The following is a 14,102-nucleotide window of genomic DNA, read 5'->3' as shown; positions in this document are numbered from 1 at the left end:
CCACCTCCGCCGAGGCCGCTTGCACGTAATAAAGTTGCGTTTGGTCGATAATATGCTGGAAGAAGTTGTGGAGAGTGTGGTTAGGGATGAGGAAGCCGAATTGCGGGTTACCAGCTTCGCGCTGAGCCAACTGTGTCATAAACTGTCGTCCATTCTTTGCTACAAAGAGAGCCGATAGTTGAATCACATCCAGATCCTTTCGGTTGATGCGAGGCGTTCGCGCGGAGAACAGGTAATCGGCAGGCTTCGGGGGTCCCTGAGGCTTGGGAGCCTCGGCCGCGGGTTCGCCCACGCGACCAGCAGCGATCGCTGTACCACGTCCACTCTTGACCTCATCTAGTCGCCATTGGTAGAAGGGATGGTAGGCATCGGAAGGGTTGAGAAAGCTGAATTTCGGGTTTGATCGTTCCTTTTCGCGAATGCGATCTTCGAAGACGGCGCCGTTTCGCGCTACATAGCCGGCTGTCTTTTCAAGAACGTTTCGAATCTCGCGAGGAGGAAGGACTACTCCAGCGGGTGGCTTAATGTCGTCGAGAGCGTTGGCGGCGGCATCGCCGTTGGTTGTTACGGCTGCCATTGTGAGGAGGACGCGCTGAGAAAGAGGAAAAAGGCTGATGGAGCTGCTAGTGAAAGGCAGGCGACTTTGGAAATTTCGAGGTGTTGTGGCGACGCGAAGCTTTGGCCGGCGAATTGTTGTTCCGGGTGGTTTTAGTTGTCTACCACGCTCACCTCGACTTTGACGACAACTTTATTTCAACTTTGCTAATACCTAAACCTATTTTCATGAGGGTTAACGAACTCTAGCTAGGTATTCTGGTAGCTGGCGTCTTAAAAAATCGTTCTTTGTTCTTCTGAAATCAATCAGTACTTGAAGGCCAGGTCATCATATGCAACAGTCTCGGTGAATACATCTTGTGCCAACTTCTTCCTTTGAACAAGCACTATACTTGTCTCAGTCTTTAAACCTATAGTAGCCAATAAATATCATATACGGTATAAGCTATTTGGGACTATACTTGAACAGTCAGTTAATGTACAAGAGCTTCTGTGGCTTAGTTGATGGTTGAGATGCCGATACTACTGGCCAACCTTTCATGATCTTAATTGGTTATATCCTGAGTTACATGCCGTGATAACACGCACGGTCCGGAGTGTAAGTTAGTAGACACTGGTTTCTGCAAGAAGGGTTTAAAGATAATCTGCCTCTATCTATCTGTGACAGGTTTCTCCCGTAATTCGATTCTCTAACGGCTGGCTACCTTGGTGGTCATATCAAACCCTGGAGGGCTACCGCTTTAGTTCATGACTGAGATGAGCCATCAACTTGAAATGCCCAATCTTTGGCTTATCGTGTTCCTTCAGATTACTTCCACAACTCCACGCATAATGTCGGTTAGCATCTGCATCTGAACCTGGATACCCCGCAATACCCTAAATGACGTTTATCATCTACCACGGAGCATTCGCCGTTTTCCCCGACCTACAACCCCAGGCTGGCATAGTATCTTTCAACACACCACCGGTATTCGGCATTCAAAACCGCGATCCAGAGTCCAGACCTGTCAAGTCTATCAGGGGGTCTTATCAATAGCCTCATTCAAGGCAAAGTCTGGTTAAATACCAAACAAGATTCTCCCAGTGAGAAAAAGTAAAACACCTGCAAAGCTGGACTGGGCTCTCGGTACAAGGCTTCTCCATCGTCGACACAGCTGTCGAATAAATCCCTCCTCTCCTTCATGACATGAGATGCCGAGAGAATTCCTCAGCGCAGCTTTGAATCTCATATAAGTCATTATCGATGGAGTTGACAGAATGGAGAAACTCTGCCCTTGAGGCTGCCTCTCAATCCCTGTTTGACGAGAGCTTCACCCAGACCGAAGATGCCAGTGTCCTATTAGTCCTGCTCTCATTCTTTTCGCCATGCGAGAAAATTCCCCTGGAACTATTTACACGGGGGTCAACACCTCGAAAACGATGGACGATCGAGGGAGAAGTTGAGCTTGTTGACGCAACCAAAGTTGGCCTGGCCTCGTGGCTGATCGACATCCTCGCAGATGACCAACGACTTACACGAGCCTTTCGTGAACTATGTCAATTGGCAGCTCTTCTCAAATATCCAGACGAGACGTATCATTTGAATGAAGATATGTCAGCGAGAGTCCACCGAAGCCTTGCGCCAGATGCGCTCCCGTTCTGGCGGCAACAGGCTTTGATTGTGGCATATAGAGCCATACCCTGGAAGTACATCGAGTTCCCGTGAGTCTGAAATCGATATCCAGCGAGCTTGAACCGCTGACACTACACAAGAGAACCCGTGGTTAGATCATTCTTACCGCATCTGCATCATGTTGCTGAGGCGTTCCACGACTGTTTCGATGAGCTGCCTACAGCCACCAGAACCGACTTCATGCTCACACTCATTGAAGCTTTCCGGTTTCCAGACATGGCTTGGAAGTACTTCGCTATTGGCCAGGCAGAATTGGCTGCTGGGCGTTTGAAAGATACACACCTCCGGCTCTGCATTGGCCAAACCAAAGCAGTCCTGGGACGTCTCAGTGGAAACATGGATGAGGCGACAGAAAGCCTTGAGGACTTCGTAATCAACGACCCTACAGCCGCTGTGAACAAGCGCATAAGCTGTGAGGTTGGGGTCGCTATTATCCAACGTTCCCTAAACTCAATCCAAGTGGCGGATCTGTCAACTGCGCAGAAGCTATTAGAGGATTGGAACCCGCTTGGCGATGAGCCTTCGCCTCTGGAAGAGATCCTCAGTTTCCGTAAACACTCACTGCTGGGAAGGGTCAAGCGACTACAGGGCAATTTCGATAAATCTCTAAAGTTGCTGGAGATAGCACACGAAGTGTCGCAGAAACCGAGTCAGCTCATCTTTGATGAGGATCTACGGGATCTGACATGTGATTTGGCCGATGCTTTAAGAGAACTTGACGAGCCTATGATAGGAGAGGGTTACCTTCGTGACGAGATTATACGGCGTACCGAGAGGCCTGACCCTTTGACTGGCAAATCGCTTCTTGAATTGGCTTTGTCAGAGGCTCTTTTCGCCCAGGAACGCTACGAAGAAGCAGAAAAGATATGCGTCGACATCGAATCTCGGGCTAGTCTTCTGAAGTACGAAAGACTGCGAGTATACGTCATCTTGGCAAAGCTATCGCACATCAGATCGGATTTTGAGGTTGCATTATCTCGATGGAGTGAGGCGATGCAGGCACTTCAAGAGTTTTCCTTGGTGGATGGACAGGTACAGACTATTATATCGGCGTCAATGGCTGATGTGTTGGATGCCCAAGGTCACAACTGGTTGACGCGGGAATCTCCTCGCAGGGCGTCACTGAACGAGTTGGCAAAACCTGAAGGCGTTCCGCATTGGATTGCTGGTTTTCGACAATGGGCAGATTACTTGCAGTCTCGGGGTCGATAGGACTTATAGTCTCGTCTGGGATTGCAGCACCAAAAGTCAATGATGTTATCATGAGTAAGGTATATATATGTTGGAATTGAGATACCCTATATCAAGGTCAATGGTTGGGTTGGGCAAGGTACACCAGCGGTAATAAACACGACACGATAAAGTAGAAGGAAAAGTTTCATGGCCTAGAACCGTGTGTTTCAAGTAGTGCGTAGCAATTTGGAGATCAAGGGCAGAAAAGGGGTTAAGTTGTTAGTGTACCTGAAGGTTTAGTGTCGTTTTGTTTGGAGCTGGAGCCACATTCGAGGTGGCCAGGCCCCTGTGTGGCTGCAGTAGCCACATCCACCAAGACTCTCGAGGCATGGTATTGTTTCTGATAGTATAGAGGCATAAGTCAGGAACAACGCAGTTATGATTCATGTACAGAAGCCTCATGACAAGCCATTGTCGATGTCGAATGCCAAACACGTTTGCGGGAGCTGAAACCAGTCGAGCTGTCCTCGGAGAGCTATCGCCAATGGTTGATATTCACAGGTCTAATGGCGCCTGCTGAAGCTCTGCTCTGAGCCTAGCGCTGCGGAGACGCCAGGGGATCTCCACGGCTGGGTCCGGGTTTGATTCGCTGCAGGGGTAAAGGGATGTTAGGGAGAGCATCCACTGGGCTGACGCTGACATGTCCTGTTAGTTAGACGGGAGGTCAGAGACACCTAGACAGGAACGAACCGAAGAGGCCACTGTAGCTACAACTTTTTTTTCTCGAGAGCCCCGAGGAACCTGGAAGGAAGAAAACGGGTACGACGCTGGACGCGACTGCTCGTATCGCACTGCAACCATCAATCTACCTATCACCGTTTACTAGGTATTATAGGTGCGGTCTCAGCCTGCATAAGGCCATTGCTACTGTAGCTGAGGTGGTGCTAAAATATCCCCTGAAGCTTCATCATCCCTCTTTTGCCCACTTCCCTTTCTATTTTCTTACTCCTTGCAAACCATCGCCCAACATCCATTCTTCTTCCCCCCCAGGCTTTCTTACATCGCCTATCGTCCGTTGATATCCGTATCACAACGGCGGTCTGCGATTGAGTTTTGGGTCCTTTTTTCTCTTCCATTTTCTATTCTTGTTCACTTTCTGTTTAGCCAAGAACCAGCCATCGATGAGGCATCTCTAGATCCCTCCCGGTCTCTGTTATAGCTCTTCTTCATCAACTCTCGTTACATCGAACCAACGATTTGGACATAGCGTCCCCTAGCGATCGAATTGACTCGAATTCTATATTGATACTCGATTACCATGGCTCGTACGAGGGGCAAGAGTCCCCAACCGCCAGTCAAGGCCCCGACGCCTGTGACTGAGAAGCAGCCTTTTGCAGCTCCTCCTCCTCAGCCGCAGACCACTGCTGTCACCACCAAGAACAAGTCCAAGCCTAAGAACACCAAGAACACTTCGTACCAGTCCGATGGCGTTGAGGATAACGATGTCTTCCTCCTCCCCCTCTCCGACTATTGGGTGGCCTTGGCCCTCATCCTCGTTGCTACCCTCGTTCGCGTGTACAAGATCTATCAGCCCACAAGCGTTGTCTTTGACGAGGTCCAGTGTGTTCCCCCAGCCAGCTGAAGCTCTGTTGCAGCTTCCACCCCGTCTATTCCATCAATGCGCTAACTTATATATCAAGCTTCGGTGGCTTTGCTACAAAGTATATCAAGGGCAAGTTCTTCATGGACGTTCACCCTCCCCTGGCCAAGATGCTTATTGCCCTTACCGGATGGCTTGCTGGATTTGATGGAAGTTTCGACTTTAAGGAGATTGGCAAGGACTACATTGAGCCTGGTGTTCCCTATGTCGCGATGCGAATGTTCCCTGCTATCTGCGGTATTCTCTTGGTTCCCTGCATGTTCTTCACTCTCAAGGCTGTTGGTTGCCGTACAATGACTGCTACCATGGGAGCTGGCCTGATCATCTTCGGTTCGTATCTCTCCTGGCCTTTCAACTGACCTAGAGAGTCTCTTGCTAACTATCTGCAGAGAACGGTCTTCTTACCCAGGCTCGTCTCATCCTCCTCGATTCGCCTCTTGTCGCCGCGACTGCTTTCACCGTCCTCTCCTTTTCTTGCTTCACCAACCAGCACGAGCTTGGCCCTTCCAAGGCTTTCCAGCTAAGCTGGTGGTTCTGGCTTGTTCTTACTGGTCTTGGCCTGGGTATCACCGTCAGCATCAAGTGGGTTGGACTCTTCACCATTGCCTGGGTTGGATCCCTCACTCTACTTCAACTCTGGGTCCTTCTCGGCGACAACAAGAACGTGTCCATGGTAAGAAATTGATTAATATACACATACGAACATGTTTACTAACGGATGAACAGCGTCTTTTCACTAAGCACTTTATGGCTCGTGTCTTCTGTCTAATCATTATTCCACTCACCTTCTACATGGCCATGTTCGCTATCCACTTCGTTTGCCTCAAGAACCCTGGCGACGGTGATGGCTTCATGAGCTCCGAGTTCCAGGCCACTCTCAACAACAAGCGTATGAAGGATGTCCCCGCCGATGTTATCATGGGCAGCCGTGTCACCATCCGCCATGTTAACACTCAGGGTGGCTACCTCCACTCTCATCCTCTCATGTACCCTACCGGTAGCAAGCAGCAGCAGATCACCCTGTACCCTCACAAGGACGACAACAATGTGTGGCTCCTTGAGAACCAGACCCAGCCTCTTGGAATTGATGGCCAGCCCATCAATGGCACCAAGGCCTGGGACGCCCTTCCTGAGCCTCAGTACATCACCGACGGTACCGTCCTTCGTCTTTACCATGGCCCCACTCATCGCCGCCTTCACTCTCATGACGTTCGCCCACCTATCACTGAGGCCGACTGGCAAAATGAGGTTTCTGCCTATGGTTACGAAGGATTCGAGGGAGATGCCAACGATTTCTTCCGTGTTGAGATTGTGAAGAAGAAGACATATGGATCTGTTGCAAAGGAACGTCTTCGCACTATCGAATCCAAGTTCCGTCTTGTGCACGTCATGACAGGCTGTGTTCTGTTCTCCCACAAGGTCAAGCTCCCTGACTGGGCCTCTGAGCAACAGGAAGTTACTTGCGCCCGAGGCGGAACTCTTCCCAACAGTCTATGGTACATCGAGGGTAACTCTCACCCTCAATTGCAGGGCGATGTTGAGAAGGTCAACTACCGCAATCCTGGTTTCTTCGGCAAGTTCTGGGAACTCCAGAAGGTCATGTGGCGAACAAACGCCGGTCTCACTGACTCTCACGCCTGGGATTCTCGCCCTGAGTCGTGGCCCATTCTCCGCCGTGGTATCAACTTCTGGGGTCGTCAGCATAAGCAGGTTTATCTCCTCGGAAACCCCATCATTTGGTGGTCTTCCAGCGTTGCCGTTGCCATCTGGGTCATCTTCAAGGCTATTGCTGTTCTCCGCTGGCAGCGCAGCTGCAATGACTACTCCAACATCACCTTCAAGCGATTCGACTACGAGATTGGTACTTCAGTTCTTGGCTGGGCTCTGCACTACTTCCCCTTCTACCTGATGCAACGTCAACTTTTCCTTCATCACTATTTCCCTGCTCTCTACTTTGCGATCATTGCTTTGTGCCAGCTCTTTGACTACGCCACTGCCCGCATCCCCGGAGCTGGTGCTCGTGATACCGCTTTGATCAACCGTGTTGCTACTGTCTCGTTCCTTGTCCTGTCGGCTGCCGTCTTCATGCTCTACTCTCCCCTGGCCTACGGAAGCCCTTGGACCAAGGCCGACTGCAGGCGCATGAAGCTTTTCAACACCTGGGACTTCGACTGCAACACCTTTTATGATAGCGTGAGTTTCACTGCCAACATTGACAAGTTATGAGCCTTGACTGACATCATTCACAGTATGACAAGTACAGCGAGGTCCCCTCCATCAGCTCATCTGTAGTCCCCACCACCTCAGCAGCCAAGAACGTTGAGCCCAAGCAGGAGGAGGCCCCTGTCTCCCAGAAGCAAGAAGAGGCTGTCATCTCTGGAGCTCCCCCTGCTCCTGATCAGGCCCAGGTTGAGCACCGAGTCGTTGCTAAGGAAGAGAAGGTTGAGTACCGTGACCAGGATGGCAACCTCCTTGACCCTGAGGAGGTAAAAGCTCTTGAGGGCAAGGTTGAGTTCAAGACCAAGTACGAAACCAAGACACGCGTTGTTGATGAACAGGGCAACGAAGTCCAAGAGCCTGCTGAGGGCTGGGACCAGAACCTGGCTGGTGTCGCTCCTCCTCACCCCGACGTCGAGGGTGTCAACAGCGAGACCGTTAAGGGCAAGGATGAAGGTGCCGCCGCTCCTCAAGATGTGGCTGCCAGCAAGGATGGTGAGAAGGAGGCGGAAGAGGCCAAGGCTAAGCCTGCCAGTGAGAACCAGCAAGATGCTACCGTTAAGGAAGAGTTGTAGAGTGCCCTAGGCTCAGTCTCATCCAGCAATATTTCCAGGTCACTAATAACCCTTCCTTTGCTCTACGACCGGCTTCATCAAAACCTCGCCACAATTCATGTAACATCATGTACTCTATCACTTACGACCTATGGAGGGAGGATGGGAAGATCCATGTTGGTCTGATATTAGGAGGCTGGAAAGGAGAAAGCAATGTCTTGTTCTGAAAGAGATATTATAGAAAACATCTAAAAAGAAGGAGGAGATGAGGTTACGCGGAAACCGGAACCAGAACGTCTAGCAATGACGTACTCTCATTTGTTGGCTTATGTCGAGGGTAGTACTGTGGCATCGGTACGATTGGCAGCGATGTACAAATTTATCACATAATAAATTTTCATGTTCAAGTTCAAGTCTTGTCTAGTTTGCAGTGAAGAATGAATAATTTTGTAGTGTTCCTGATGTATAACTTCATTAGTGCAAGCCTCAGAGCTATCGAGAGTCCATCAGGCCTATAGTTCAAGTTCGATACCACAGTGTTACAAAGGACAAGTCTGTTGTAGTTGGTATCATATGTATTACTACTACAACTAAAGGGCATCGTCAGAGGGCATGCTTGACGGCCTTGAGTAATCTATTGTGTAAGAATGCCAAGGCATGCCTGCGTGTTGTGCGCTCTTGTTGCGCAATATCAGCAACTCAATCATGAACGCTCTGGATAACGAGAAAAAGCAAAGGACAAGTACGTCATTCCAAAAAGAAAGGCCCATTTCCCATGTCGTTGCGCCGCCCCGAATGAATGATGCGCATATTTCCATCAAACGCCAGCAATGAAATCCCACCATCTGAGAAGAACGCGCGCAGTTCATAAACGACCAAATGATTGCTTGCTTCCAATCCTTCCTTCCATCCAATTTCCGTGCCATATTCGTTCAAAAAGGAAATATTAGGGGCTGATCCACCATCCCCTGAGCTCATAATATTTGATCTCATCGGCCCATAGAGTAGTAGCACCGAAAAGGTGCAATCCAAAACAATGCATGCGATCCTGTAGCCCAAATAGTATACATAGTCATACACAAAGTCTACAGTGGTGTCGATATCACCGACTCGAAGGGACTTTGAAGGATGTGAGGTTTTTAATCCGTAGTCGGAATCGTGATAGATAGTCGCTTCGTTTCTTCCGAACCAGAGTTGCTCTTCACATCAAGACTCTGGACGGAGCTGCGTACGCTCCTGGCTCCATCAGTTTGCATAGGAGGTGTGTGTGGCTCCTCGATCTGGCCACTCTTGGTTGTATCGCTTCGTGTCCGTTCTATCGTCATCGGTGGTGTTTGAAAGCCAGGAACCTCGAGATGGTCAGACCTCACACTGCCGTCGTGGCTATTACGCGGGCTCTTTTCCATGTCGACAGAGAGGGGCGCGGGGATGCATGGAATAACACCACCACCAATGCGAGACCAGAACATCTGCTCCCTCAGTCGTACACTCTCCTCCCAGGCAGCCTTCTCGTGATCCTCATTGTCCGCTCGCCAATGACCATCCTTAACCATACGCAAGAAGCCCAAGAAGTCACAAGTCGACCGTACGCGAGTCAGACAGTACTTGCACAACGGGTGCCGTTGAGCGGAATCAGTCTCACTCGTTCTGAATCGATGGTTTCGTAAATACTGAGGGTCCTTGCGTGAATCACCGCAGAGTGCACATGGGTAAAATTGCGGCTTTGTAAGTGCCACAAGACTGCCAGTGGTTGGCACGGGCTCAACCACCAGAGATCCGTCAGCGATGGCGGCGATAACGGATCGACGAGCCAGCCATGACAAGCCTGGAGCCATATCTAGACGAAGTGTAGGCTCGATATCTTCAGCCAAAACTCGCTTATAAAACTTTGTTTCTTTCAAGCTCGGCAGAGGGGTAGCTGATGCATTTGAAGCAGCGCTGACGGTAGAGGCCGGTGTGTTGGGAGACTGAGGTGCACTTCCGGCCCCAGCAATAGGTGTGCCAAGTGAGGTAGTTGAGGCGTTTGAGGGATGGGCGCTCGATATCGAACCACCAAGTCCAAAGCCAGTTAGAGCATTCAGAGCACCGACTGAACCTGAAGAAACGCGGCTGCCAGGGCGATTTCGAGAAGTCCGTGCGAGTATGAGAAAATCGTCATAAGACGACAAATCGGTTCGCAGAACAGGTTGGACAAGATGCGAGAAGCTGGTCGGGTGAGCAGGCTCGACGGAAGCGCTCCAGAGCGAAGCAGCAGGCTCCTCAGCTGAAGATCGAGGATCGTCACGAGTATCAGGTTTCGTCAAGCCGGGAGAAGAGGGAGCAGTGGGGTTATTGTGATCTCCTCGTTCCGAAGCCATATGTTCCATAACGTGCTTCAGCTCGACCAGTTGCTCCTGTTGAGATTTTAGAATGCTCTCAGTATCGGCAAGCTGAGACTTGAGCTGGTCATTCTTGCGCTGAAGAGCCTCATGGTCAGTCTTGGCCTCTTCCTTGGCAGCAATCACCATTTTGTTTGCTTCCTCAAACAATGCCGCTGTGAGATTCTCGAGCTCCTGCTCAATCTTCTTCTTTTCCATTTCTGTGTCAATTCGCTTTTGACGTTCCGCGGCAACCTTGGCCTGCCACACCCTCTTTTCGTCCTCAACGGTGTGCTTGCGAACCCATACGTCACCAGCCAACATTTCGCGTTGTGAGGCATTCTGAGTCTCAAGCATGCGAATTCGTTCCCGTGCAGCATCAAGTTCGTGGCGAGCGGCGGATAAAGAGTCGTCCAGGATGGTTTGGTGATTGATGGCGTTGATGAGCTTATTACTGAGGGTGGCGACTTCGTCATTCAGATCGGGGTGATGACTGGGAGTCGCTACACCGCTGTCATCGGCAGGGCTCATTGCACGACTTCGAGGATCAGGTATTGTGCTCATCTCATCTCCAAAATCTGTAGGCGGGTTCGGTGAGACAATCGGTAGATGTGTCGAGGAGGAAGATTTGATCGGTGTGTGGTCGGGAGTAAGCGAAGGCGTTCGAGGGTGATAGCTAGGGGTCGCTGCGATGGAGGAGAGAGATCGAAAATGACCTAATGACCGCCGAGAAGCTGGCGATTTTGTCGCGAGTGGTTGACCCCAGCCGGCGGCGGCGGCGGACATTGGAATAAATCTACAACGCGTAAGCTCAAAGCCGACAAGATGTGGTGGCCAAATTTGGTGATAGAGTTCGGGCTGGAGAGTATGTGTGGCGGAACAAGAGAAGAAGGTGCAAGCGGGTGCGGAGAACGGAGGTATACTGAGTCAAGAATTCAAGATGGCAATGATGGTAACGTACGAGTCCATTGTGATCGGGCGTATGTGTGTCAGTTGGATACGTCCTGTGCTCTCGGCCCGGGCAGAGAAAGACGTGACCTGACCTGGCGTGACAGGTCAAGATGAGACGACAAGTCCGTTGAGAGACTGACCAGACGTGGAAAAGTCAATCCCTCAAAGAGTTTGGATAGGGAATGGAGAGAGATGGGCGGACCCTCCGGAGCCGACGAGTGACGACAAGCCAGTCCAATCCAGTCAGGGAAACGGCTGTGAGTGCCAAACGGGGGAAGACGACGGACGACGGACGGGAGCTGCAGCTGGAGCTGGCTGGAGCTGGAGGGCGGCGAGATAAGTGAGAGATCCGAGCGAGCGAGCGAGTGACTGTGAGACCTCGGGGCCTGAGACAAGATGAGCCACGTTCCACAGGCTCTGAGAAGCCGACAGGTTGATAGGGACTGAGAAATGCTGTGGCTTGTTTGATTCGATTACTGTTGCCAGGCTGGCAGCAGGCACGAAGAGCGTAAAATGAGAAATAGAGAAAGACGAGAGGGAAAATGAGAGAGAGATCCTGGTATGTACGAATACGTGGGTATTGTAGCTACTAACTGAACCTGACCTGAATGTACGGTAGCAGTGTAGCACGGGCGGCCGCGGTCCCTGGTTCTCCGCAGGCTTGTGAGATGGAGATGGGTCCTAATCCGACAAAGTCCCAGAAGTCGTGTCGTATCGTATCGGTCGCGGATCGTAATTGGGAGGTGGAGTCGTTTTGGAAAGTCGTTTGACGATGTAATGATGCAGACGAAGCAAAAAATAGAACAAGCAAAATCCGAGATACCTGAGGTACTTTGATTCAGAAATAAGGTATCCAGGGACGGCAAGAAGGGGTTCAATTCAGATTGGTTAGGAACGACCATGCGCATCATGAATCGCGCCTTCTTCCATGTTCCCGCCTCACTCGGTCTTCCCAATCTCGACTCGCTGATGGAAGGAGCATCAGTCAGTGCAGATACGCCCAAGGCATGTACCTCTTTGATGCCGACCAGTCAGACAGCAGAGATCTAGCAGGGAACAAGAGACGCGATGGGGTCGAGGCCTTGGCTCCTCCAACCAAACTCTTAGAGGAACCGCCTGCGCCACGAACCGTCCGCTGACGCCACGCTATCACAGTGCAGGCGCTTGCCGGTGAGTTAATCCTTGTTGGGAATAGCCGGTGCTCACGGTTGCTGCGGTGGTCAATTTGTCGATACTTGGGAGCCAAGTAGACCTTATCGAGAAAACGAACTAACGGGATGCGCGTTCAGTGCGAGCCCGTGCGCTAGCGATTTAAAGGCAGGGGCCGTTCCAGCGCCCTATCCGGGGGGGGCTCGCTCACTTTGGCAGCTGAGGCTATGTACAGTAGCAGACCTACAGAAACTAGGCCGAGTTTTTTAGTGGAAGGGCTTCAGTGGATTATCGCCAAGTTTACAGTTCCAATGCAGTCCAGCCCAACCCAGAGCCAGGCCTGGGCCTCGTGTTTGACCAGGCTCTTGGGTCTCGTCTCGTTTGGAGTCTATTGCCATGGCTCAAGGTTACGAGCTGAAAAGGGGAAAGTAGTAGAAGGAGTAGGAAAAGAATTCTTCCCGAGTCGTACACGCGTGATTGAGGAAATATGAGACGAGACGAGTCTTCCGTACAGGGCCATATCGTTTGATGAGACACAGTCACTTGCTGCTGCAGGTAAAGTGTTTCCCTTTGCTTAGCTCCAAGTGGAGGAGAATTGATTTGGCAAAAGTGGGCAGTGATGACGGGTCCATCTGAGTGATTCAACCAAGTTTGGGCAAGGATGACGATGAATTGGACTGACAGGGTCCTTGGGGAGGATCCACCTTTCAAAGCCACGTCGAGGGAGGGAGGGAGTTAAACGGAATTGAAAGGGAGAGTGAAGCGAGACAACAAGCGCAAGCTATGACGAATACCATATTTGATCCAGGGTAGGCTGTTGTACCTATCGAACTGGACAACAACTGGCATGAAGCCTGTTTATTGCAGGTCAACTGGAATGAGGTTCTCTCGATCACGAGCAGATCAGAGAAACATTCAGCCAAGACGATCGCTTTACCCCTGACTAACCACTAAGTTAGCTGTAGCCCCTGCAAGTCCAACGTCTTGTGCATACATATGTTGCCGTGTTGACCAAGTAACACTACGCGTAGGGAGCGATATGCTGTGCTGTGACTATGTGATGTGACTGCAGTGTAACTCGAGGCTGAACTGGTTGATGAGTTGGCACTTCCGTTAACCGCCTCAGCCTCCACTATATCCGACGTTTCAACTACAGTAAATCACTGACTGTCATGTTCCGTTGTTTGTCTGTGCCCAGGTCCAAGTGCCTGCCATCCATGTTAGTTATCTCTCTAAGATAAGGGTCCAATGTGACCTATGACATCAGAGCCAGCATCTCTTGGACCTCAAGTTTAACGGAACAACAGCCTTGCATCGTCATTCTTTTTGCCCTGGAAAATAGCAAGGACAATTAATGAGTTCGTAGTTGGTTTCACTACAATCAACAACATGTCGCACAGACTCTGACGTACATTCCATCACCTGCCCCTACCTAAGGCTCATGAAATGGTCATTCGCCCGTTTTTATCACGTCTACCAAATGACATTATCCCTAACCAACAGCCGAGAAATGTCTTGATAAAGCCGTGCAAAACCGGGAATTTCCCCTGCAGTGCTGTCCTTTGACTAAAGAAGCCGGAGTCTAAGATACCCAAAAATTGATTCCGTTAAGCGATTTGGACAACATCCTTCTTACGTAGCTAGATGGAACTTCAAGACAGCCAGCCTCACTATGTCAACGTATCAAGCAGCCAACTCAGACGCTGTGCAAAGAATAATATAATTGTCTTCTTGAACTATGAATCGCACTTTCCCAGCTATCCAATGAGTCCTCCTGTTGGGATGGCTTTATTTTATAACCAGTTTAGAAGAAA

At 50.5% G+C, this 14,102-nt stretch overlaps 4 protein-coding genes across 6 annotated transcripts in view; 2 read left to right on the top strand and 2 right to left on the bottom strand.

The window, feature by feature from the left end:
• FVEG_02540 (hypothetical protein) overlaps positions 1-607 on the bottom strand; it is a gene marked incomplete at its 3' end in the record, with an annotated part of 1,707 nt that extends 1,100 nt beyond the window's left edge. Inside the window, exon 1 of the mRNA XM_018889870.1 lies at positions 5-607. Coding sequence (XP_018746101.1) covers positions 5-577 — 573 coding nt within the window. The 5' untranslated portion in view covers positions 578-607. The remainder of the gene's footprint in view (positions 1-4) is intronic.
• An 869-nt stretch (positions 608-1,476) lies between these two features.
• Positions 1,477-3,836, top strand: FVEG_02541 (hypothetical protein). Its single transcript, XM_018889871.1, has 2 exons — positions 1,477-2,256; positions 2,308-3,836. The coding sequence occupies exons 1-2, from the start codon at positions 1,799-1,801 to the stop codon at positions 3,437-3,439; spliced, it is 1,590 nt and encodes a 529-aa protein (XP_018746102.1). The 5' UTR covers positions 1,477-1,798; the 3' UTR covers positions 3,440-3,836.
• Positions 3,837-4,174: 338 nt separating this feature from the next.
• Positions 4,175-8,294, top strand: FVEG_02542 (dolichyl-phosphate-mannose-protein mannosyltransferase). The gene is made up of 5 exons (XM_018889872.1): positions 4,175-5,020; positions 5,101-5,390; positions 5,450-5,733; positions 5,787-7,253; positions 7,310-8,294. Exons 1-5 carry the CDS (start codon positions 4,719-4,721, stop codon positions 7,850-7,852), a joined length of 2,886 nt encoding a protein of 961 aa, XP_018746103.1. The 5' UTR covers positions 4,175-4,718; the 3' UTR covers positions 7,853-8,294.
• FVEG_02543 (hypothetical protein) lies at positions 8,251-12,102 on the bottom strand. Of its 3 annotated transcripts, none has more exons than XM_018889874.1 (3): positions 11,739-12,102; positions 11,150-11,695; positions 8,286-10,984 (listed from the first exon to the last, which is right to left on the bottom strand). In XM_018889874.1, exons 2-3 carry the CDS (start codon positions 11,155-11,157, stop codon positions 8,971-8,973), a joined length of 2,022 nt encoding a protein of 673 aa, XP_018746105.1. In that variant the 5' UTR covers positions 11,158-11,695; positions 11,739-12,102; the 3' UTR covers positions 8,286-8,970. The 3 variants fall into 3 exon arrangements, with proteins under 3 accessions (XP_018746104.1, XP_018746105.1, XP_018746106.1); XM_018889875.1 differs by having other exon boundaries at positions 11,744-12,036; XM_018889873.1 differs by having other exon boundaries at positions 8,251-10,984; positions 11,150-12,036.
• Between the last annotated feature and the right edge of the window lie 2,000 nt (positions 12,103-14,102).

The sequence above is a fragment of the Fusarium verticillioides genome, chromosome 6 (genome assembly GCF_000149555.1).
Source record: "Fusarium verticillioides 7600 chromosome 6, whole genome shotgun sequence".
Classification (NCBI taxonomy): Eukaryota; Fungi; Ascomycota; class Sordariomycetes; order Hypocreales; family Nectriaceae; genus Fusarium; species Fusarium verticillioides.
This window is presented reverse-complemented; position numbering and strand designations above follow the sequence as displayed.